General features: G+C 44.3%; 1 protein-coding gene across 2 annotated transcripts in view; it reads right to left on the reverse strand.

Annotated features, from left to right (window-relative positions):
• Positions 1 to 25,856, reverse strand: part of cetp (cholesteryl ester transfer protein, plasma) — a 48,431-nt gene that overhangs the window by 16,179 nt on the left and 6,396 nt on the right. For both annotated transcript variants that reach the window (XM_068049599.1, XM_068049598.1), the window contains exons 3-9: positions 15,940 to 16,071; positions 11,749 to 11,819; positions 10,606 to 10,693; positions 7,150 to 7,219; positions 4,865 to 4,925; positions 3,921 to 4,012; positions 1,579 to 1,755 (exon numbers count right to left, since the gene is read on the reverse strand). In XM_068049599.1, coding sequence (XP_067905700.1) covers positions 1,579 to 1,755; positions 3,921 to 4,012; positions 4,865 to 4,925; positions 7,150 to 7,219; positions 10,606 to 10,693; positions 11,749 to 11,819; positions 15,940 to 16,055 — 675 coding nt within the window. In that variant the 5' untranslated portion in view covers positions 16,056 to 16,071. The remainder of the gene's footprint in view (positions 1 to 1,578; positions 1,756 to 3,920; positions 4,013 to 4,864; positions 4,926 to 7,149; positions 7,220 to 10,605; positions 10,694 to 11,748; positions 11,820 to 15,939; positions 16,072 to 25,856) is intronic.

Consider the following 25,856-nt stretch of genomic DNA (forward strand, 5'->3'; position numbering starts at 1 on the left):
TTGACAGGTGATCGCCAACATCTTGGCAGGCACTCCACCTGGCCAACCCTTCACCCACCTTCTGCTTCACTTCCCTGCTGCCAGTCTTCAGAGTGGCATGGAAGCAGCTTGTGCCGCTCCACAATTCACCTCCTGTGAAAGAGTCTAGGCTTATCACTGCTACATGCTCCAGCAACAGTGGGAGCAACACCAGCAGCAGCACCAGCTGCTTTCTCTGCAGCCACATGCCCCTCCACAGGGCAGAGGGATGGACATCAAGATGCAGCTGGAGTGAGGTGAGACCCTCAAGAGAGGGTCTACGGGCATAGGATTAGCACTCTCGACATGACTGAGCATGTGCCTCAGGAGGTTCAGGCTCTCGAGGCCAGCTGCAGCTGACATCTGCATCCTCATGGTGCTGGACTGCCTTCCCAGTGTACCAGGTGGGAATGCATTGCTAGTGGCTGATAAGGTGTCAGTTTCTGGAAGACCCCCCCCCCCCCCCTCTTCCCTGTATCTCTGCCATTTGCCAAGTTGTGTGCTCTCTTCTCTGGCAAGGGGAGAAAGCAGGAGGTGTGAGCGGTCGTAATGGCTTGTTAGGGAGAGAAGAAGTGAAGGCGACCATTTGTGGAAGGTTGTTAATTATATATTAATTGTGTTTAATTGTAAGCAGGTAGTGGGCATTAACTGGGGTTTCACTTTCATCCCTGTAAATAGACACAGACTAAAACTGTGGTTGCCGAGTTAGGAGGTGTATGCTTGTAATGTGTAATAAATAAAAAAAAATATAAAGATTGGATTCCGTTCTATCCTTCACCAACTGGCTTTCTGGTATAGAACTGGGTGACTGGGAGGCATGATTGCAAGAGGACAACAGTCTGAGAGCAAGTGTGTGTTTGCTGCTCAGATGCAGATGTGAAGGGCCTGCAGGGAAAGGAATGAATGGAGCTGTAAGGTGTTGTTGACCTGATGCCTACTGTGCCTAAGAATGCTGGGCAAGTCAGAGTGTGGGGCTTGGCATCTGAAGATGCTATGCCACTCACCTGCCCTGCCCTCCTAGGTCCTAGATCGTCTTGATACACGGTCTCCAGCTTAGAGGGGACACATTGCTGCTTCTCACTTCCTCGGTCACTTCCATCCATGCATGTTCAGTTGGAGAGGCTGTTTTCTTCCTCCCATCCTTGGGACAGCTCATCTCACTGCAGCCCCTCTGGTCTCTCAGCTGGACCTCTCGGTAAGAGTGGGAGACCATGGGGGTCAACCTTCCCTGGTCTGCTCTCTATTCCTTTGGGTGCTGCAGCCTAAAAAAAAACTGCTGGGAAGCTTCTCAGAAACATGCTGTGGTACCTTTAAGCATTTAAGAAATCATTCCTCTGACAAAATGGCCACTTCATCATGCCCACCCTCCCTAATAGGTCAGGGAGCCTGGAGGTAGGCTCTTAATTGGTCGCTTTCTGGTGAGAGCAACCTGAAACTCCACTATTCTTACGTTGGGGTTCTTGAGCTGAAAATGGTCCCAACGCTGCACCAAAAACTCAGGCGGTAAGATTCTGTCCACAGAGTGGAACCAGCTGCATTTGGTATAATTCTGTAACTCACCAGTAAGTCACCGTCCGTGAGCTTCAGAGTCAGGCGATTATCGCGATATGCTGCAAAAAGGAGTGAGTTGATCACTGGCTCCGAGACCCACACATTAAACATTCTGGTCTCCACTCTCTCAACCGGGATGGCACTGGGCTTCTGCAAAACTGAAGAGTTCTTGTAGGAAACACTACCCTGTGAGACACAGCAATGGATTGGAGTAAGCAGCAGGCATCCCAGAAACCAACAGAGAGAACAGTTAGAGAGTCCAACATTTTGGGCTATGGTCTATGTATAATTTGAGACATGATATTTGGTAAGTGTACTATGCTTGGGACTAAAAAGGTGACTTTAGACCTATGATTCCAAATGTTTTCCAGCACTGGGGTTTTCCTTGTGTCATTTCTGGGTCTGTTGTAGATTAATTGATAAAAGATTAATTGCTCGATTAGTCAACAACTCCATTATCATTGTACGATGCAACTACCAGGATGGTAGAGGTAAATTTGATTGCCTGTATCTTTTTTCATTTAGCAATTCCTAGAGAGTGATTCAGGCGAGTGCGTCTGCACATTCACATGATTCCAGCCTTTTTATTGGCAGTATCAATCATTGCACTGACTAATGGGGGAACAGGAGGGATGGGGGTTAGGATAAGAACCAATGTTACAATCAGACAATACGGAGAAAGAAACAGTCTCAACCCAGTAGTGCGAAATAGTACAATAAATGACATGAACATAACTGATGACCATCTCTTTACTTCTAATGTTAACTCAGCTCCTGCTCACCCTCAGGTTTATTATTTCTAGGATAGCTACTTTGAAAAGTTAACTCAAGAGGTCTGTCCTATGGATAAGAAGGACTAAAACAGGGAAGTTAAGAGTATACCCAATGGATACTAAGCATTACCTTTGTGGAACCCTATACACCTTCCATTTTGTGGTTAAGCAATGAAGCAGCTTCTTCCAATCACCAAACTCTAGCCAGATTGTCCGTGTTTGCCCAAGGCCGGATCATTTTCAGACCAGGCTGCAGTCCCGTTTGCTGAGGGATTGCCCAAGGCCGTATCATTTTCAGACCGGACTGCAGTCCCATTAGGCATAGGTTGTCCAAGTTGGGATCACTTCCAGATCAGATTTGTTTAACCCTCGACAAACATAGCAGAGACTCAAAAGAATAACAAAGGCATTTGAATTTTCAGAGTGGGCATTTCCAAGTAGAGGGGCTACCTGAAAATTTCTAACTAAAAAGGCTGCACTGCCAGTGAAGGTAAATAGTTCGACATTTTAAAGCAGCAGCAGTGAATGCAAAGAACAGTACAGCACAGGAACAGGCCATTCGGCCCTCCAAGCCTGCGCCGATCTTGATGCCTGTCTAAACTAAAACCTTCTGCACTTCCGGGGTCCGTATCCTTCTATTCCCATCCTATTCATGTATTTGTCAAGATGCCTCTTAAACGTCGCTATCGTACCTGCTTCCACCACCTCCCCCGGCAGCAAGTTCCAGGCACTCACCACCCTCTGTGTAAAGAACTTGCCTCGCACATCCCCGCTAAACTTTGCCCCTCTCACCTTAAACCTATGTCCCCTAGTAACTGACTCTTCCACCCTGGGAAAAAGCTGCTGACTATCACTGCATTCAGTGATGTAACAGACAGCACTGTTTATTCACGATGTAATGGAATGATAAACAGTTCCACTGCATCCAATTTAACTGGAATCCAGTTTTACAGATATTCTGGAATATTTCATGTAACAGAAGAAACTAAAACAGTCCATTTTGAATTTTAATTTTAATCCCTTGGGTTATAACCCATCTAATCCTGCTACTTATATATTTGCTTTTATGTATTTCTTTTCTTTGTTTTAAGTGCCTCCTCCCCGTCATTCCTCAGCAAGGGGCTCAATAGTTAGCCTGGTCTCAATAGTTAACCTGGTCTCAGACTGCTCCAACCTGGTTTATTATCTGACCACAAAAGGAGGTGCAGGAGAGTCCTCCCTCTCTCTTTGCTCTCAGTGCCTCATCCTCTAACTGTCCCTGCAGCCTAAAAGCACCTGGCCTCCACTCAGTACCTTCCTCTGATGTGAGACCCAAAATGGGTAACTCACCCCATCCCCCCACTAGAATATGTAATGAGCAGTCCCCTTACCCCACACTCTCTGGTGTACCAGTGTAGTCTATATGTTGTCAGGTTCATTAGAACATTACTAGTTCACATTACTAATAGCAAGATCACAGAAGAAAGCTTTTCAATAGGGTTCTGTACTATAAGTTAAATCAAAATAGCAGGTGACTGATTTTCACTACATTACTCTAAGGCTGCAAAGGATTTTCCTGCTGGGGTTTTGCACAATTACCTTGTGCCGTGATTCAATGTATCCTGAAGTAAGTGCTGGGTCACCGGTTAATTCGATACTTGTGGCAATCTCCCCATCCTGTATGAACAGTCCTGTATGAAGAGAAAAGCTGCTTGTTATAAAGAAGCCACATTGCTAAAAGTGCATTCAGCAGGTTTTAAAATAGATAGCCTGGTAATTAGTGCTAGAGCACTGGAAAATCCAACTTCAATTTTGATTGATGTCTCCACTTGGACTTGCCCTAAAGGAAGAGATAATTGTCAATCTTCCATTGTAGGCTAAGTGCCACCTTCATAGTACCCTTGCCTCACAGTCAGAAGACTATGCGTTCAAGCCCCACAATGGACTTGAGCAAAATAATCTTGACTGATGCTTCGGTGCTGTACTGAGGGAGGTGATTTGGATGGAACATTAAACTGCAGCCCTGTCTGCCTTCTTAGGCAGACCTGGCACTATTCAGAGAGCAGCAGGAGGTTCTCCCCAGTGTCCTGGCCAACATTTCTCACTGAACCAATACCACTGCGTGCAAATTGGTTGCTGCATTTGGGCTTAGATACCAACAGTAACTGCTCTTCAAAAAGTAATCTTTTGGGTATAAAGCACTTTGACGCATCCTGAGGAGACACTTTTTAGTTGTAAGACCTTCCTTTCATTTGTGGTAGAGGGAAAGAAATAATACTGGCTGGTGGTTTTCCTGCCCTTATTACTCATTCAATTCTATGCAATCCCTCTCTTTTGTTATGCTGGCAAAAGACTGCGATTGAAGGCATCTGTGTATTTATGGAAGGCCAGATTGTCCCATCAACTGATGATGGTAAAGAGAGTAATGACTTTGGAAGGGATGACAAAAATGAAAAATATGATGTGAATAGCGACAGTAGAAAGTACATGAACTATACATTGCAACATTTAAAAGTTTTACCACCGTCCAAGATAACTCTTACCTGCTTGATACAGAGTGAAGTCTGCCAGTAGATTTGCCATTTTATGAATTTCCACACAGATCTTAAAACACAAAGAAAGTTTAGGGAGAATGCTGGGAACATTCTGTTACAAGTTTATCTTTCATTACCAGGGAATGCTGATAATGATTGCTTCTCCTATTGGTTTTGTTTTGGATATGAAGGGGAAGGGGATCAGAGAGGATAGATATTGTACTCAGAGTCAGAATCATTTACGGCACAGAAAAACTTAAAATGTTTAAGTCCGGAAAGAATGTATCATTTTTCAGGGAGTAACAACTCTATTATTAGGTGGTTTACACTCTAAAAAAAAGGCTCATTACTGTTGTCTAAAGTAGAGGGTGGCTCCCTTCCATCAAGCCTGGTGTCTACAGGCAGAAGGTGGCTCCCTTCCATCGGGCCTGGTGTCCTCAGGCAGAAGGTGGCTCCCTTCCATCAGGCCTGGTGTCTACAAGCAGAAGGTGGCTCCGTTCCAGCAGGCCTGGTGTCTACAGGCAGAGAGTGGCTCCCTTCCATCGGGCCTGGTGTCTACAGGCAGAAAGTGGCTCCCTTCCATCGGGCCTGGTGTCTAAAGGCCGAGGGTGGCTCCCTTCCATCGGACCTGGTGTCCACAGGCAGAGGGTGGCTCCCTTCCATCGGGCCTGGTGTCTACAGGCAGAGGGTGGCTCCCGTGGCTCCCTTCCATCGGGCCTGGTGTCTACAGGCAGAGGGTGGCTCCCTTCCATCGGGCCTGGTGTCTACAGGCAGAGGGTGGCTCCCTTCCATCAGCCCTGGTATCTACAGGCAGAAGGTGGCTCCCTTCCATCAGGCCTGATGTCTACAGGCAGAAGGTGGCTCCCTTCCATCAGGCCTGATGTCTACAGGCAGAAGGTGGCTCCCTTCCATCAGGCCTGGTGTCTACAGGCAGAGGGTGACTCCCTTCCATCAGGCATGGTGTCTACAGGCAGAGGGTAGCTCCCTTCCACCAGACCTGGTGTCTACAGGCAGAAGGTGGCTCCCTTCCACCAGACCTGGTGTCTACAGGCATAAGGTGGCTCCCTTCCATCAGGCCTGGTGTCTACAGGCAGAGGGTGGCTCCCTTCCATCAGGCCTGGTGTCTACAAGCAGAGGGTGGCTCCCTTCTATCATGCCTGGTGTCTACAGGCAGAGGGTGGCTCCCTTCCATCAGGCCTGGTGTCTACAGGGAGAGGGTGGCTCCCTTCCATCAGGCCTGGTGTCTACAGGCAGAGGGTGGCTCCCTTAGATCAGGCCTGGTGTCTACAGGCAGAAGGTGGCTCCCTTCCAGCAGGCCTGGTGTCTCCAGGCAGAAGGTGGCTCCCTTCCAACAGGTCTGGTGTCTACAGGCAGAGGGTGGCTCCCTTCCATCAGGCGTGGTCTCTACAGGCAGAGGGTGGCTCCCTTCCATCAGCCCTGGTATCTACAGGCAGAGGGTGGCTCCGTTCCAGCAGGCCTGGTGTCTACAGGCAGAGGGTGGCTCCCTTCCATCAGGCCTGGTGTCTACAGGCAGAGGGTGGCTCGTTCCAGCAGGCCTGGTGTCTACAGGCAGAGGGTGGCTCCGTTCCAGCAGGCCTGGTGTCTACAGGCAGAGGGTGGCTCCCTTCCACCAGACCTGGTGTCTACAGGCAGAAGGTGGCTCCCATCCATCATGCCTGGTGGCTACAGGCAGAGGGTGGCTCCCTTCCATCAGGCCTTGTGTCTACAGGCAGAGGGTGGCTCCCTTCCATCAGGCCTGGTGTCTACAGGCAGAGGGTGGCTCCCTTCCATCAGGCCTGGTGTCTACAGGCAGAGGGTGGCTCCCTTCCATCAGGCCTGGTGTCTACAGGCAGAGGGTGGCTCCCTTCCACCAGACCTGGTGTCTACATGCAGAACGTGGCTCCCTTCCATCAGGCCTCATGTCTACAGGCAGAAGGTGGCTCCCTTCCAACAGGCATGGTGTCTACAGGCAGAGGGTGGCTCCCTTCCATCAGCCCTGGTGTCTACAGACAGAAGGTGGCTCCCTTCCACCAGACCTGGTGTCTACAGGCAGAAGGTGGCTCCCTTCCACCAGACCTGGTGTCTACAGGCAGAGGGTGGCTCCCTTCCATCAGGTCCGGTGTCTACAGGCAGGGTGAAGTGAGACCAAATGCCTGTGCTACTTCCCATGTTAAAAAAAAAATTCTGGCACATAGCAGCTCAACAGAATTTCACTCTTTAATTGGAGAATTTTTAAAGAAGGGGGAGAAGAAATTTCTATATTTGCGAATGAAATAAAAAAATGCCACTTTTACCTGTCCCTTAACAATATGTCTCAAAGTGAAAGAGACAATATCCGTGAATAGTTGTTTAATCCAGTTGACTCTGTTTGGAAAGAACAGGAAGAGCATATTGTGAAAACTATCTAATTTCTTAATTAGTTTCAATTTATGATGTTAAAAACAAGTCAGTGATTGTTTTTAGCAAAATGCAGAAGTGAGGTAAATAGATCAAATTAATAACATTTTAAAAATTCATTTCCAGATGTGGGCAAAGCCAATTTTTATTGCCCATCCCTAGTTGCCCTGTGTAGGCAGCAGTGACCCTTGTTCTTGAACTGCTGCCATGCATGAAGAGATTATTCTTTATGTGGTTTAATACAACTGAATGGTTTGCTAGTTCATTTCAGAGGGCAATAATGAGTCAACCACACTGGTGTAGGACTGGAGTCAGGTACAGACTAACCGGGTAAGGAAGGCAGGTTTCCTTCCTTCAAGGATATTGCTGAACCAGTTGGGTTTTTATAAAAATCCGTCAGTTTCATGGCCACTTCTACTTATGACATCTTATGTCCAGATTAATTTTTTTTAAACTGAATTCAAATTCTCACACTGCTATGGTAGAATCTGAAGTCAAATGCTCTGAATTACTCGTGCTGTGACATTACCACCACACATCCATACCCTTCCCACAGCTTCAGAACTGAGAAAGATTAGGACTAATTGAAAGTTAGAGAAATCCAGATGACAATTGCTTGGTATAATAAGCCTATATTACTGTTGTATCCCCATTTGCATCCTAATTGGTCCAGAAATCAGATTTCAAAAGTAGCAACAGAAAGCTGGTATTTCTGAATTCCTGGTGCAGGGGAAAATATAACAGACAAAATAACTAGTACACACCTGTCCCACTCCCATTTAGACCCACTCACGTAACCCAGCCCCCGCAGCCTTAGCCTTCCCCCTCGAATAAATGTCACCTAGCCCAACTAATAGCTACCAAGTTATGCAGAATTCCTCAATCAACCGCCCATAAGTCCTGCTACCCATGTGCCGATGATCTACCTTAACACAGGAAGGTTTTAATGGGCATGCAATATCGTTCGATCCTCGGCAGTTATTTTGTTCTATGCCCCACAAGCAGGTCAGAAGTCCTGGGTTTTCAGTAATCGTGTGTAACTCACTCCTCTCTTTTTGATAATAAAACTTGAGGCAGATTACAGGCAATCCAAAACATGTTTCAATGCAAACGGAATGAACTACAGGTTGGTAATCACAGGGCACACATTGAAGGTGATTGGCAAAAGAGCCGGACTCAACATGAGGAAAACATTTTTTACGCAGCAAGTTGTTATGATCTGGAATGCACTACCTAAAAGGATGGTGGAAGTAAATTCAATAATAACTTGTAAAGAGAAATTTGCAGGGCGATGGGGAAAGGACAGGGATGTGGGATTAGTTAGATAGCTCTTTCAAAGAGCTGGCATAGGCACTTTAGGAAGTAAATTTTTTAAAATGAAATAAAAAAAAAATAAGTAAAAGTTCCACTTAGGGTGCAATTGCACCCAAAATGTGTTTGCAATTGTGCTGGTTCGGTTATACTTCAGGTTTCCACTAAAATTCATCTGCATAATCACAAACAAATAATCTTCCATGAATCAGTGCAATCAGGCAGCATTGTAGAACATAACTGTTTCTTTTCTCTTTCAATTAAAATATATTCTGTGATGTATTTGGAGTGGCGCAGTGGTTAGCACCGCAGCCTCACAGCTCCAGCTCCCGGGTTCAGTTCTGGGTACTGTGTGGAGTTTGCAAGCTCTCCCTGTGACTGTGTGGGTTTCCACCAGGTGCTCCGGTTTCCTCCCACAGCCAAAGACTTGCAGGTTGATAGGTAAATTGGCCATTATAAATTGCCCCTGGTGTAGGGATGTGGTAGGGAAATATGGGATTAATGTAGGATTAGTATAAATGGGTGGTTGTTGGTCGGCACAGACTCGAAGGGCCTGTTTCAGTGCTGTATTTCTCTATGTTTCTATGTATTTAAGAGTGATAAGCTGGTGCAGTTTCAGTAATACAGCCAAGAATGTCTTTCTCAGCAAAATTAAGCATTTTTATAAGGGTGACCAGTCATCCACCTGTGAGTAATCTGATGTAAAATCACTGAGAATGACTTTACAAACATACTTTAATAGTTTCACTGGTGCAAATAGCTCAGTTTTTTATTAGACAGCTAGTGTGTGATGCAGAAAGATGACAACAATGCGGGTTCAATCCATGTAGCGGCTGTGGTAGTTCATGGAGCCTTTCAATAGGCTTGAGGGGTGGTGACCCTCAAACTATACATTACCAACTGTCTCTCTAACGGAGAGAGATGCCTGGGGTCCTTTCGGACTATGGCTAAAACAACAACAATACTAGTGCCTATGTGTCTAAGACAATGAGTGTAATTTGAAGAGCCTTCCTGAATCAGTGCCATCGGTGAGATCTCACAATTTCACCCCGGGGATGCAGCCAGTTTATTGGCTGAGTCGGCTTCAGCTGAAGTGTTTTTTAACTAGCGGAAAAGATCATGGAAAACACAAGCGCAAGCTGTTTCCTTTCCATGATCCTTGGCACTGAATTGGTGAATTCTGCCCAGATTGCACTGATATACTGGCAAAAACAAGTGAAAACTCGACCCCTAGATGTCAAGTGAGTAGAAAATGTACCTAGGTGCTAAAATTCACCCTCAAAGGCAGAATGACCATTAAAATGATGCTCTGTCCCTGGCTAACAGATTCATTCTGTGTTATTTTTTAATGTCATTAAAGGGATGCCATTTCAAACAAATGTGTTTGACAAATCTTTTAAACTGCAAACAGAACTTCTTTAGTACAACAGGCAGTTAAATATTGACCACCGAATAGTGATACGATATGTGCTGGGGGCCAAGAGTAGCCCACCTTCCCTTTACCTGTGGATCTCAGTTAAGCAGTGGCTCATTGGGATCATTTTAATCTTACTTGTCAGGAAGGGAACCTATCGGATCAGGTGGAATGGCAGTTTTACACTCCATTCATGGAGAGTAAAACCAGATGGGGTACAAAACCAGCATTGCACCCTATCCCATTAGTTGCCCAACAGGACAGTTAGGTTAAAATTGCCCCTATTATGTCTGGCTGAGGAGTATTACTAGAACTGGCACTCAGTGTCCAATATGAGAAAGCGAAGAAATGTTATAAGGCAGGGTGCCATCTAACCACCCATGGAGCAAGTGAAAAGAGTCTGTTACAACCCTCGGGCCTAGCTACAGCTCATGTCATTTTTTGAACCAACAGGTATGGTATTTCCATTCCAATCCCTCCGCATACACCTCATGTAAGGTGTTGTACCTGTAGCAGACTGCAAGGTAATCCTTGCGAGACAATCCTTGAGATTCTCATGGGTTCTGTGTATTTTTGAGAAATCAAAGAAACCACAGATCTTTCCATTGGAACAGAAGCTTCAACTTACTCTCTGAGTTTTTGTATTTGCAGTGTTAACTTGTCAAAGTTCAGCAGACAATCAGAGATGGTTACAGCAATTCGCCCGTTGTTACAGGCTGCAAGGAAGCAAAAGTTTAGATGCAATATCATGTCAAGAATTACACAGGATCCACCTGGGATGCAGCTGGTCATTTTATTGGCTGTAAATCCAGAGTGATGCAGTTCTTGGCAAGATGTCCAAAAAGTAGGACCTCACAGTTTTTTTTAAAGGTTGGATCAAAAGTATTTTCCTGATAAAATTTTAGACACACTGTGCTGACGTCAGGACCCCATGTACACAGCCAAAAGTGTCTCTAGGTTATTCACAATCACAATATTTGTGTACAAATGATCTACAAACTGTTGTCAATTACGTGACTCGTATAAAGATTATCAAGAACAAACCATCATCGGTGGGACAAAATGGGTACATTTTCTGTATGGAGTAGCTCCACCCCCACTCTCTATTTATAGGAGATAAAATAGTTGCAGACTCGCTACTTGACCTCTGACAATTCCTCCTTCCACTCAGTCAACAGGTGGTTAAAAGGACTGGTCGTAGTTGTTTTTTTCCCAAATTGTTCACAATGGTTCCTTTAACACACTCTTCCCTGGCTTCCTCATTGCCATCCATTATAAAACTCAGCTATTTCAAAACTCAAGTAGCCCAAGAGCTGCTGACCTTCACCACCTTGTACCCACCCACCCCCCCCCACCCCGCTCTCCAACCCCCTCACACCCAGTTCACACCCTCCGCCCCCGTATGCAAGCTCTGTTTCTGTGCTTCTAGATTACAATCTCTGCCCTACTCTCTCCCTCCCAATACCAAAGGTTAATCATTCAGTCTTTGGTCACAAATTCTACCTTTATCTTTATCCCTCTCTCCCAACCATCAAAAGCTTCCTAAAAAATGTGTTTCTTCAATTATGCCTTCCCAATCATGCCTTCAATTTTCCTTCCTCAAATTCCTGTACTTCCTTCTCAGTGTCCATCTCCCCACCCCCTTCCCCAGCAATCACCGCTTTCCCACCCACACTGCAATGTCCCAGTCAAAATTAAAAAGTATTGACATTTGGGAATTATATAACAGTGAGTCTGACCTGTTTGATAGAATGTTAAATACCACACTCACCTAAAGTTAGAACAAGATTAAGATCAGTCTGGGACTCAATTTCAAAATCCAGTGAGTGATTTAGATTTAACCTAAGAAAAAGAAAAACAATTGAAGGAGGCTGGGGTATATTCAATCACAGTCTGATAGAAAGACATTCACATCGTCGGGATTCTGGTGAATGTAATCCCATTGCACAAACTGTGCCACAAAATTTACCCCTAAAAGCAGCGTGCTAGAACCTTTAACATTCAGACACCCATCACAAGTCAGCAGACTCAATTACACCAATATTTCTTCAAAAGTGTGCAAGTTATTCAAGATACCTGCTCCAAGCTTCTGAATCTAAAAGCTTTTAAAACCCAAGCTTTGTATTACTTTCTCGCTTTACCTCAATCGCTCCTCAATCAGGGTTTTACAATCTAAAAAAGCTCAAATCAATAAAAAAAACTCATTGCAGTTAAGAATAACTCTTTACAATTACTTACTAAAACTAATGGTTTAAAGATGGAGGGGTAGAAACAGTTTCAAGCTGTTTTCGGGTCCATACTCGGCAGCAAGCACACGGCATGTGCCAAACCAGGAACTTCCAACAGGCGTTATGTAAGTAAGGGGGCTACTTTAGGTGGCTGCTCGGGCCACCTGAATAATGGATCTCATATACTTAGCGGTGGCCTGAATGAATGTGCAGATTGGGTGTGACCCATCCATTGCTAATTAGGTCATCACGGTACCTGTTTTACGCTTGATGTGTAGACACAACTCTGCAATGTTGCCATTAGTTAAATTTTTACAGCAAGAATACCATTAAAATAATGGAGTAACAAGCTCCTGTTCATAAGCTTTCATATGGTGAGTACTAATCATACTTTTGGACCATCAAGCAAAGACAGAGTATGAGAAGAGACGGAAGCGAAGAGGAAGTATGAGAAGAGACTCGCTGCTAACATAAAAAGGAAATTAAGAGTCTTCTACAGGCGCATAAATAATAAAAGGATGGTAAAAGGAGAGGTGGGGCCGATTAGGGACCTAAAAGGGGATTTACATGTGGAGGCAGAGGGCATGGCTGAAATACGAAATGAATACTTTGCATCCGTCTTTACCAATGAAGAAGATACTGCCAAAGTCATGATGAAACAAGAAGTAGTTGAGACTCAAAAAATTGATAAAGAGGTGGTATTAGATAGGCTGGCTGTACTTAAAGTTGATCAGTCACCAGGACCAGATAAGATACTTCCCTAAGTATCCTTGGATGCAAGAGTGGAAATTGTGGAAGCATTGGTCATAATCTTCCAATCCTCCTTACATACAAGGGTGGAGCCAGAGGACTGGAGAACTACAAATATTAAACCCTTGTTCAAAAAAGGGTGCAAGGACAAGCCCAACAACGACAGTTCCTCATCCCGTTCAGTTTAACCTCAGTGGTGGGAAAACTTTTACAAATAATTTGGGACAAAATCAATAGTCACTTGGACAAATGTGGATTAGGCAAGGAAAGCCAGCATGGATTTGTTAAGGGCAAATCATGTTTAACTAACGTGAGTGAGTTTTTTGATGAGGTAACAGAGAGGCTTGATGAGCGTAATGTGGGTGGTTTGATATACGTGGACTTCCAAATGGCATTTGATAAAGTGTCACATAACAGGCTTGTGAGCAAAGTTACAGCCCATGGAATAAGTGGGGCAGTAGTAGCATGGATACAAAATTATCTGAGCGACAGGAAATAGCGGGTAGCTGTGAATGGTTGTTTTTTCAGATTGGAGGATGGTATGTAGTGGGCTTCTCCAGGGGTCGGTGTTGGGACCCCTGCTTTTCTTGATATATATTAATGATCTAGACTTGAGTGTACAGGTCACAATTTCAAAATTTGCGGATGACACAAAACTTGGAAGTATTGTGAACTGTGAGGAGTATTGCTGAACTTCAAGAGGACATAATCGGGCTGGTCAAATGGGCAGACAAGTGGTAGATGCAATTTAATGCACAGAAGTGTGAAGTGATTCATTTTGGTAGGAAGAATGAGCAGAGGCAATATAAAATAAAGGATACAATTCAAAAGGGGGTGCAGGAGCAAAGGGACCTGGGGGTATAGGTGCAGAAATCATTGAAGGTTGCAGGGCAGGTTGAGAAAACGGTTAATAAAAAGCATATGGGTTTCTGGGCTTTATAAATATGAGCAGAGTACAGAAACGAGGCAGTTACCTTAAACCTGTATAAAACACCAGTTTGGCCTCAGCTGAAGTATTGTGCCCAATTCTGGGCACCACATCTTTGGAAGGATGTTAAGGCATTAGAGAGAATGTAGAAAAGATTCACGAGAATGGTTCCCCGGATGAGGAACTTCAGTTACATGGACAGTTGGAAAAGCTGAGTCTGTTCTCCTTGGAGAAGAGACGATTTAAAGGAGATTTGATAGAAGTGTTAAAAATCATGAGGGGTCTCGACAGAGTATATAGGCAGGATGATCCAGAAGCAAAGGACACCGATTTAAGGTGATTGGCAAAAGAAGCAACAGCGACATGAGGAAATAAGTTTTTAACTCAGCAAGTGGTTAGGATCTGGAATGTACTGCCTGAGAGTGCGGTGGAGGCAAATTCAATCGAGGCCTTCAAAAGAGAACTGGATAATTACCTGAAGAGAAAAACATTTGCAGGGCTAAAGGGAAAAGGCAGGGGGTGGGACTAGGTGAATTACTCTTGCTGAGAGCCAGCATGTACACGATGGACCGAATGGCCTCCTTCTATGCTGTAACCATTCTATGATTCTATGATTACTGAGGCATTGTTGCCGAGTCTGTCTGCATGGGAGAATTCTAGGTTAGTGACAACTCTATCATTTCAACTATGTATTAATTCAACCCCTTTATGCTGCTATGCTGGCTAACCATTCCACATCAGAACCTCCAATAATAGCAACAGGCTAAATAACAAATATTCTAAAACCAGGATTTACATGAACCAGAATTCTTTGTAACTGTTTGACATTTTTGAAGGGATTGGACGATCCAATAACTGCTCAAAATAAGTATTTAATAATTTATAGTCTTTATCATCTTCAAAGATAAATACTAACAGCCATAAAGGGAGCAAATTCAGGTCTAGCAAACATGGCAGTGGTCACTGAGTTAACATAACCCCTTTCTAAACATTGATACTTTTGACATCTTACAACCTGCCCGCTCACACATCTCTGAATCCATCAGAACATTCATTACACTACATACACCATGCTGAGTAATTTAATACTATGCCAGATGGGGTGTAATTAATTTCCACAATCTGTTCAAAGGGCAACTGCCTTTTCTCTGCCTGGTCTCTTTGTTAACTCCACCTCCCTTTCGAAAGATGCCTACCCCTTGACAAGGATGATATCCTTACGTACAAGTGTTTAACATTTCTCTCCTTGATCTATGCACATACAAAAACATATTTCAAATTGAACTGCATTATTGGCCACTATTATGAAAATATTATCCACTTCTTCCCCTAGCAAGAGTTTTAACTCCATCTTTTATGCTCTTTTCTAGCATTTCCTTATCCCTTTCCCATGGCCCTGAATACTTGATCAAGAAGTGGCGCAGTGGTTAGCACTGCAGCCTCACAGCTCCAGCGACCCGGGTTCAATTCTGGGTACTGCTTGTGTGGAGTTTGCAAGTTCTCCCTGTGTCTGCGTGGGTTTCCTCCGGGTGCTCCGGTTTCCTCCCACATGCCAAAGACTTGCAGGTTGATCGGTTAATTGGCCATTATAAATTGCCCCTAGTTTAGGTAGGTGGTAGGGAAATATAGGGACAGGTGGGGATGTGGTAGGAATATGGAATTAGTGTAGGATTAGTATAAATGGGTGGTTGATGGTCGGCACAGACTCGGTGGGCCGAAGGGCCTGTTTCAGTGCTGTATCTCTAAACTAAAACTAAACTAAACTAAGAGGGCAGGCTTGTTCTCAGACCTCTATCATGTTGAACCTCTCTCATTTGGTTTTGGAACTAATGACTAGGTGGATTTTTGAAAGCAATACAGAATGACTTGCTTTCTCACCTCTGGGCCACAACACTGGGGGTGGGGAGTGTGATCAGAGAGGTACTAGGCAGAGAGAAACTTATACCTGTCAACAATATCCAATTACTCTGCAAAATTACAATATCCAATTACTCTTTATTTTTGTCTTGCAAAAAAAACCAACCACAGAGATTTCTTAGTTAAAGTGAATACTTGCAGCCAGTTTGAGTATGCATAGTTCATGGTTCCCTTGAAGACAGCAGCCACATTTTGGATAGCGAGTAGGATTCCTTTTTCATCACTGAGGTCGACATCACTCTTTTCCACAGACATATTTTTTATCTGCAAACTCAAGAAACACACAGAGAAATATGCTTTTGTAAACAGCGATGATTTACCTGACAACATCATATACAAGCTCCTGTGACCAGAGATTTATTTCCACATTAGATTGGAGCAATTTGCATCCATGCACAATTTATGCCTCAGTGATGTGTGAACAATTCAGATCACAGTCAATCGCCACCAATGGTCAGTCCAGTGCAGTCAAGGTTAGTACAGATGAAAGTGTTTAGAAAAATGACTGTATAATTGAGCTAGGTCAACCTTGGCTCTGTAGCACTCTTATGTCTGAGTCAGCAGGTCATGAGTTCAAGCCCCACTCCAGGACTTTGGCACATAATCTAGACTGGCACTGCCATATGGTACTGAGGGAGTAGTGTCTACCATTAATTGAGAGTGTGTTGGTGCCAATGTAATTTGCCTGCCATATTGGTTGTATGGTTTAATGCCTCCATCTGCAACAATGGTGATGTTCAGAAGAACTGAAATAGAGTTAATGCTAAACTGTCAATAGCTACATACAGAAGAAATAATTTATCAAGATTCAACTACTGCTTTTAGAAGTACGTGTTGATTTTGGATGTTTTAGAATATTCCTTAAGTAGGCGTAGGTAGAAAGCTGAAATATAAATGAGCAAAGTACAGTTGTAAGATAGGCAGTGGCAGCGGTTATATTTCTACCATAATAAGGTGCTATTTATGTTGTTACTGCAGTCAGTGCTGAGCAATGCAAGCTGTAACCCAACACCAGTTAGAGGTAATTAAAATGTACAAGGTAATAGCACCTAATGAGTGTGACGGAAACCACACCTGACAAAATTAATATGTCTCATTTTTGGGATATGGAACATTATTTTTGACCTGTTAGTGGACTTGAAATAACTTGTTTAAAAAAGACAACAGTGGCTGAAAACATGGCTGCACATCTGCATTCCAAAAGACAGTTGCCTGAAGAAGACAATGGGAGTGCCTCCCTGATTCAAATAGCCAGATGGATTTTTGGTCAAGAGACGTTGAATGTATAAGAGCCAGCATTCCACCCCCCCAACCCCCCTCCAACCACCCCACACCTCTAAGCTTGGAGGAAATCCACAAACCTCGTCAAATAAGGAGCTAGTCACATGACTAACCAGCTGGCCGACTTGGAATTGTTTGAAATTGTGCTCACAGAATAGTTTTGGGAAGAGGCTGCAATTTGAAGACCAAAGAGAAGGAAGGTCTCTCCCTGTCTCTCTCTCACACACAGAATTCCAGGGACCCACGGAAGTAACTCAAGCCTCAAGACAGAAGACTATTGAAACAAGTTTGAAAGTGTGCACTGGGCCCCAACAAGAACTGCAAGACTTAACTGCAATCGAAGTCTTTACATCAAACACAAAGCCAGTAACTGAACTCCAGCTATTGCTTTAAACCTTTTTTTCTTTAATTCTTTCTCCTTTCCTGTCAGTATTTACATGTGTGTTTATCGCGTATGCATGCTAGCATGGTCGCATTGCATATTTCTAGTAGTTTTAACTGAATTTAAGGTTAATAAACTTATACCTTTCTTGTTTAAATCTGAGAAAACCTGTCTGGTTGATTTCTTTGCCATTACAATTAGAGAGCAGTGAGCAAGGACACACTGAGAGGGAAGCTAAAACACGGTGTTTTAAAAACTAAACCCTGTTGCAGCCAAACCAGAAAAAGGCTGAGAGGGAACCCTTAGACCCTTTTCTCACCTGGTCGTAATATAAGTCAGCACCTATTTCTGCAAAAAATAGCAGGTGCGCTGAGCATGCTTTCAGTGCCAACTTTGTAATTGGCTACAATGGAAATGGAAACTGCTCAGCACATTTTGCCTGATTTAAACATGGGGCAGTGCAAGTTGTTTTTTTATTCTTTCATGGGATGTGGGCAAAACTGGCAAGGCCAGCATTTGTTGCCCATCCCTAATTGCTCCTGACAACTGAGTGGCTTGCTAGGCCTTATCAGAGGGCAGTTAAGAGTCAACCACATTGCTGTGGGTCCAGAATCACAGGTAGAGCCAGGCCAGAAAAGGACAGTAGATTTGCTTTGCTAAAAGGAAATGAATGAACCAGATGGGTTTTTATGACAAGCAATGACAGTTTTATGACACCATTACTGTGACGAAATTTCTATTGACTAATCAATTTAAATTCAACCAGCTGCTATGGCTGGATTTCAACAGAGATCCAGACGACATTAGCCTGGATTGCTAGCTCAGTTTATTTCACTCAGATATACTGTTATACCCCGGTGGTACATGGGCAGATTCACTCAGATATACTGTTATACCCAAGTGGTACAGGGGTAGATTCACTCAGATATACTGTTATACCCCAGTGGTACAGGGGTAGATTCACTCAGATATACTGTTATACCCCAGTGGTACAGGGGTAGATTCACTCAGATATACTGTTATACCCCAGTGGTACAGGGGTAGATTCACTCAGATATACTGTTATACCCCAGTGGTACAGGGGTAGATTCACTCAGATATACTGTTATACCCCAGTGGTACAGGGGTAGATTCACTCAGATATACTGTTATACCCAAGTGGTACAGGGGTAGATTCACTCAGATATACTGTTATACCCCAGTGGTACAGGGGTAGATTCACTCAGATATACTGTTATACCCCAGTGGTACAGGGGTAGATTCACTCAGATATACTGTTATACCCCGGTGGTACAGGGGCAGATTCACTCAGATATACTGTTATACCCCAGTAGTACAGGAGTAGATTCACTCAGATATACTGTTATACCCCAGTGGTACAGGGGTAGATTCAATCAGATATACTGTTATACCCCAGTGGTACAGGGGTAGATTCACTCAGATATACTGTTATACCCCAGTGGTACAGGACTGGATTCACTCAGATATACTGTTCTCCCCTGGTGGTACAGGGGTAGATTCACTCAGATATACTGCTATACCCCAGTGGTACAGGGGTAGATTCATTCAGATATACTGTTATACCCCGGTGGAACAGGGGTAGATTCACTCAGATATACTGCTATACCCCAGTGGTACAGGAAGAGATTCACTCAGATATACTGTTATACCCTGGTGGTACAGGGGCAGATTCACTCAGATATACTGTTATACCCCAGTGGTACAGGGGCAGATTCACTCAGATATACTGTTATACCCAAGTGGTACAGGGGTAGATTCACTCAGATATACTGTTATACCCCAGTGGTACAGGGGCAGATTCACTCAGATATACTGTTATACCCCAGTGGTACAGGGGTAGATTCACTCAGATATACTGTTATACCCCAGTGGTACAGGGGCAGATTCACTCAGATATACTGTTATACCCAAGTGGTACAGGGGTAGATTCACTCAGATATACTGTTATACCCCAGTGGTACAGGGGCAGATTCACTCAGATATACTGTTATACCCTGGTGGTACAGGGGCAGATTCACTCAGATATACTGTTATACCCAAGTGGTACAGGGGTAGATTCACTCAGATATACTGTTATACCCTGGTGGTACAGGGGCAGATTCACTCAGATATACTGTTATACCCAAGTGGTACAGGGGTAGATTCACTCAGATATACTGTTATACCCCAGTGGTACAGGAGTAGATTCACTCAGATATACTGTTATACCCCAGTGGTACAGGGGTAGATTCACTCAGATATACTGTTATACCCTGGTGGTACAGGGGCAGATTCACTCAGATATACTGTTATACCCAAGTGGTACAGGGGTAGATTCACTCAGATATACTGTTATACCCCAGTGGTACAGGGGTAGATTCACTCAGATATACTGTTATACCCCAGTGGTACAGGGGTAGATTCACTCAGATATACTGTTATACCCCAGTGGTACAGGGGTAGATTCACTCAGATATACTGTTATACCCCAGTGGTACAGGGGTAGATTCACTCAGATATACTGTTATACCCCAGTGGTACAGGGGTAGATTCACTCAGATATACTGTTATACCCCGGTGGAACAGGGGTAGATTCACTCAGATATACTGCTATACCCCAGTGGTACAGGACTGGATTCACTCAGATATACTGTTATACCCTGGTGGTACAGGGGTAGATTCACTCAGATATACTGTTATACCCCAGTGGTACAGGGGTAGATTCACTCAGATATACTGTTATACCCCGGTGGAACAGGGGTAGATTCACTCAGATATACTGCTATACCCCAGTGGTACAGGAAGAGATTCACTCAGATATACTGTTATACCCTGGTGGTACAGGGGTAGATTCACTCAGATATACTGTTATACCCCAGTGGTATAGGGGCAGATCACTCAGATATACTGTTATACCCTGGTGGTACAGGGGCAGATTCACTCAGATATACTGTTATACCTCGGTGGTACATGGGCAGATTCACTCAGATATACTGTTATATCCCAGTGGTACAGGGGTAGACTCACTCAGATATACTGTTATACCCCAGTGGTACAGGGGTAGATTCACTCAGATATACTGTTATACCCCAGTGGTACAGGGGTAGATTCACTCAGATATACTGTTATACCCCAGTGGTACAGGGGTAGATTCACTCAGATATACTGTTATACCCCGGTGGTACAGGGGCAGATTCACTCAGATATACTGTTATACCCCAGTGGTACAGGGGTAGATTCACTCAGATATACTGTTATACCTCGGTGGTACATGGGCAGATTCACTCAGATATACTGTTATATCCCAGTGGTACAGGGGTAGACTCACTCAGATATACTGTTATACCCCAGTGGTACAGGGGTAGATTCACTCAGATATACTGTTATACCCCAGTGGTACAGGGGTAGATTCACTCAGATATACTGTTATACCCCAGTGGTACAGGGGTAGATTCACTCAGATATACTGTTATACCCCGGTGGTACAGGGGCAGATTCACTCAGATATACTGTTATACCCCAGTGGTACAGGGGTAGATTCACTCAGATATACTGTTATACCCCGGTGGTACAGGGGCAGATTCACTCAGATATACTGTTATACCCCAGTGGTACAGGGGTAGATTCACTCAGATATACTGTTATACCCCAGTGGTACAGGGGTAGATTCACTCAGATATACTGTTATACCCCGGTGGTACAGGGGTAGATTCACTCAGATATACTGTTATACCCCGGTGGTACAGGGGCAGATTCACTCAGATATACTGTTATACCCCAGTGGTACAGGAGTAGATTCACTCAGATATACTGTTATACCCCGGTGGTACAGGGGCAGATTCACTCAGATATACTGTTATACCCTGGTGGTACAGGAGTAGATTCACTCAGATATACTGCTATACCCCAGTGGTACAGGGGTAGATTCACTCAGATATATTGCTATACCCCAGTGGTACAGGAGTAGATTCACTCAGATATACTGTTATACCCCAGTGGTACAGGGGTAGATTCAATCAGATATACTGTTATACCCCAGTGGTACAGGGGTAGATTCACTCAGATATACTGTTATACCCCAGTGGTACAGGAGTAGATTCACTCAGATATACTGTTATACCCCAGTGGTACAGGAGTAGATTCACTCAGATATACTGTTATACCCCAGTGGTACAGGGGTAGATTCAATCAGATATACTGTTATACCCCAGTGGTACAGGACTGGATTCACTCAGATATACTGTTCTCCCCTGGTGGTACAGGGGTAGATTCACTCAGATATACTGCTATACCCCAGTGGTACAGGGGTAGATTCATTCAGATATACTGTTATACCCCGGTGGAACAGGGGTAGATTCACTCAGATATACTGCTATACCCCAGTGGTACAGGGGCAGATTCACTCAGATATACTGCTATACCCCGGTGGTACAGGGGTAGATTCACTCAGATATACTGTTATACCCCAGTGGTACAGGGGCAGATTCACTCAGATATACTGTTATACCCTGGTGGTACAGGGGTAGATTCACTCAGATATACTGTTATACCCCAGTGGTACAGGGGCAGATTCACTCAGATATACTGTTATACCCCAGTGGTACAGGGGCAGATTCACTCAGATATACTGTTATACCCTGGTGGTACAGGGGTAGATTCACTCAGATATACTGTTATACCCCAGTGGTACAGGGGCAGATTCACTCAGATATACTGTTATACCCCAGTGGTACAGGGGCAGATTCACTCAGATATACTGTTATACCCAAGTGGTACAGGGGTAGATTCACTCAGATATACTGTTATACCCCAGTGGTACAGGGGTAGATTCACTCAGATATACTGTTATACCCCAGTGGTACAGGGGTAGATTCACTCAGATATACTGTTATACCCCAGTGGTACAGGGGTAGATTCACTCAGATATACTGTTATACCCCAGTGGTACAGGGGTAGATTCACTCAGATATACTGTTATACCCTGGTGGTACAGGGGCAGATTCACTCAGATATACTGTTATACCCCAGTGGTACAGGAGTAGATTCACTCAGATATACTGTTATACCCCAGTGGTACAGGAGTAGATTCACTCAGATATACTGTTATACCCCAGTGGTACAGGGGTAGATTCACTCAGATATACTGTTATACCCCAGTGGTACAGGGGTAGATTCACTCAGATATACTGTTATACCCTGGTGGTACAGGGGCAGATTCACTCAGATATACTGTTATACCCCAGTGGTACAGGAGTAGATTCACTCAGATATACTGTTATACCCCAGTGGTACAGGGGTAGATTCACTCAGATATACTGTTATACCCCAGTGGTACAGGGGTAGATTCACTCAGATATACTGTTATACCCTGGTGGTACAGGGGCAGATTCACTCAGATATACTGTTATACCCCAGTGGTACAGGAGTAGATTCACTCAGATATACTGTTATACCCCAGTGGTACAGGGGTAGATTCACTCAGATATACTGTTATACCCCGGTGGTACAGGGGCAGATTCACTCAGATATACTGTTATACCCCAGTGGTACAGGAGTAGATTCACTCAGATATACTGTAATACCCCAGTGGTACAGGGGTAGATTCAATCAGATATACTGTTATACCCCAGTGGTACAGGACTGGATTCACTCAGATATACTGTTCTCCCCTGGTGGTACAGGGGTAGATTCACTCAGATATACTGCTATACCCCAGTGGTACAGGGGTAGATTCATTCAGATATACTGCTATACCCCAGTGGTACAGGGGTAGATTCACTCAGATATACTGCTATACCCCAGTGGTACAGGGGTAGATTCACTCAGATATACTGTTATACCCCAGTGGTACAGGGGTAGATTCACTCAGATATACTGTTATACCCTGGTGGTACAGGGGCAGATTCACTCAGATATACTGTTATACCCCAGTGGTACAGGGGCAGATTCACTCAGATATACTGTTATACCCTGGTGGGACAGGAGTAGATTCACTCAGATATACTGTTATACCCTGGTGGTACAGGGGCAGATTCACTCAGATATACTGTTATACCCCGGTGGTACAGGAGTAGATTCACTCAGATATACTGTTATACCCCGGTGGTACAGGGGCAGATTCACTCAGATATACTGTTATACCCCGGTGGTACAGGAGTAGATTCACTCAGATATACTGTTATACCCCGGTGGTACAGGGGCAGATTCACTCAGATATACTGTTATACCCCGGTGGTACAGGAGTAGATTCACTCAGATATACTGTTATACCCAAGTGGTACAGGGGCAGATTCACTCAGATATACTGTTATACCCCAGTGGTACAGGGGCAGATTCACTCAGATATACTGTTATACCCAAGTGGTACAGGGGTAGATTCACTCAGATATACTGTTATACCCCAGTGGTACAGGGGTAGACTCACTCAGATATACTGTTATACCCCAGTGGTACAGGGGTAGACTCACTCAGATATACTGTTATACCCCAGTGGTACAGGGGCAGATTCACTCAGATATACTGTTATATCCCAGTGGTACAGGGGTAGACTCACTCAGATATACTGTTATACCCCAGTGGTACAGGGGTAGATTCACTCAGATATACTGTTATACCCCAGTGGTACAGGGGTAGATTCACTCAGATATACTGTTATACCCTGGTGGTACAGGAGTAGATTCACTCAGATATACTGTTATACCCCAGTGGTACAGGGGTAGATTCACTCAGATATACTGTTATACCCCAGTGGTACAGGGGTAGATTCACTCAGATATACTGTTATACCCCAGTGGTACAGGGGTAGATTCACTCAGATATACTGTTATACCCCAGTGGTACAGGGGTAGATTCACTCAGATATACTGTTATACCCCAGTGGTACAGGGGTAGATTCACTCAGATATACTGTTATACCCCAGTGGTACAGGGGTAGATTCACTCAGATATACTGTTATACCCCAGTGGTACAGGGGTAGATTCACTCAGATATACTGTTATACCCTGGTGGTACAGGAGTAGATTCACTCAGATATACTGTTATACCCCGGTGGTACAGGGGTAGATTCGCTCAGATATACTGTTATACCCCAGTGGTGCAGGAGTAGATTCACTCAGATATACTGTTATACCCCAGTGGTACAGGGGTAGATTCACTCAGATATACTGTTATACCCCAGTGGTACAGGGGTAGATTCACTCAGATATACTGTTATACCCCAGTGGTACAGGGGTAGATTCACTCAGATATACTGTTATACCCCAGTGGTACAGGGGTAGATTCACTCAGATATACTGTTATACCCCAGTGGTACAGGGGTAGATTCACTCAGATATACTGTTATACCCCAGTGGTACAGGGGTAGATTCACTCAGATATACTGCTATACCCCAGTGGTACAGGGGTAGATTCACTCAGATATACTGTTATACCCCAGTGGTACAGGGGTAGATTCACTCAGATATACTGTTATACCCCAGTGGTACAGGGGTAGATTCACTCAGATATACTGTTATACCCCAGTGGTACAGGGGTAGATTCACTCAGATATACTGTTATACCCCAGTGGTACAGGGGTAGATTCACTCAGATATACTGTTATACCCTGGTGTACAGGGGTAGATTCACTCAGATATACTGTTATACCCCGGTGGTACAGGGGTAGATTCACTCAGATATACTGTTATACCCTGGTGGTACAGGGGTAGATTCACTCAGATATACTGTTATACCCCAGTGGTACAGGGGTAGATTCACTCAGATATACTGTTATACCCCAGTGGTACAGGGGTAGATTCACTCAGATATACTGCTATACCCCAGTGGTACAGGGGTAGATTCACTCAGATATACTGCTATACCCCAGTGGTACAGGGGTAGATTCACTCAGATATACTGCTATACCCCAGTGGTACAGGGGTAGATTCACTCAGATATACTGCTATACCCCAGTGGTACAGGGGTAGATTCACTCAGATATACTGCTATACCCCAGTGGTACAGGGGTAGATTCACTCAGATATACTGCTATACCCCAGTGGTACAGGGGTAGATTCACTCAGATATACTGCTATACCCCAGTGGTACAGGGGTAGATTCACTCAGATATATTGCTATACCCCAGTGGTACAGGGGTAGATTCACTCAGATATACTGCTATACCCCAGTGGTACAGGGGTAGATTCACTCAGATATACTGCTATACCCCAGTGGTACAGGGGTAGATTCACTCAGATATACTGTTATACCCCAGTGGTACAGGGGTAGATTCACTCAGATATACTGTTATACCCCGGTGGTACAGGGGTAGATTCACTCAGATATACTGCTATACCCCAGTGGTACAGGGGTAGATTCACTCAGATATATTGCTATACCCCAGTGGTACAGGGGT

Source organism: Heterodontus francisci, chromosome 17, assembly GCF_036365525.1.
Source record: "Heterodontus francisci isolate sHetFra1 chromosome 17, sHetFra1.hap1, whole genome shotgun sequence".
Classification (NCBI taxonomy): domain Eukaryota; kingdom Metazoa; phylum Chordata; class Chondrichthyes; order Heterodontiformes; family Heterodontidae; genus Heterodontus; species Heterodontus francisci.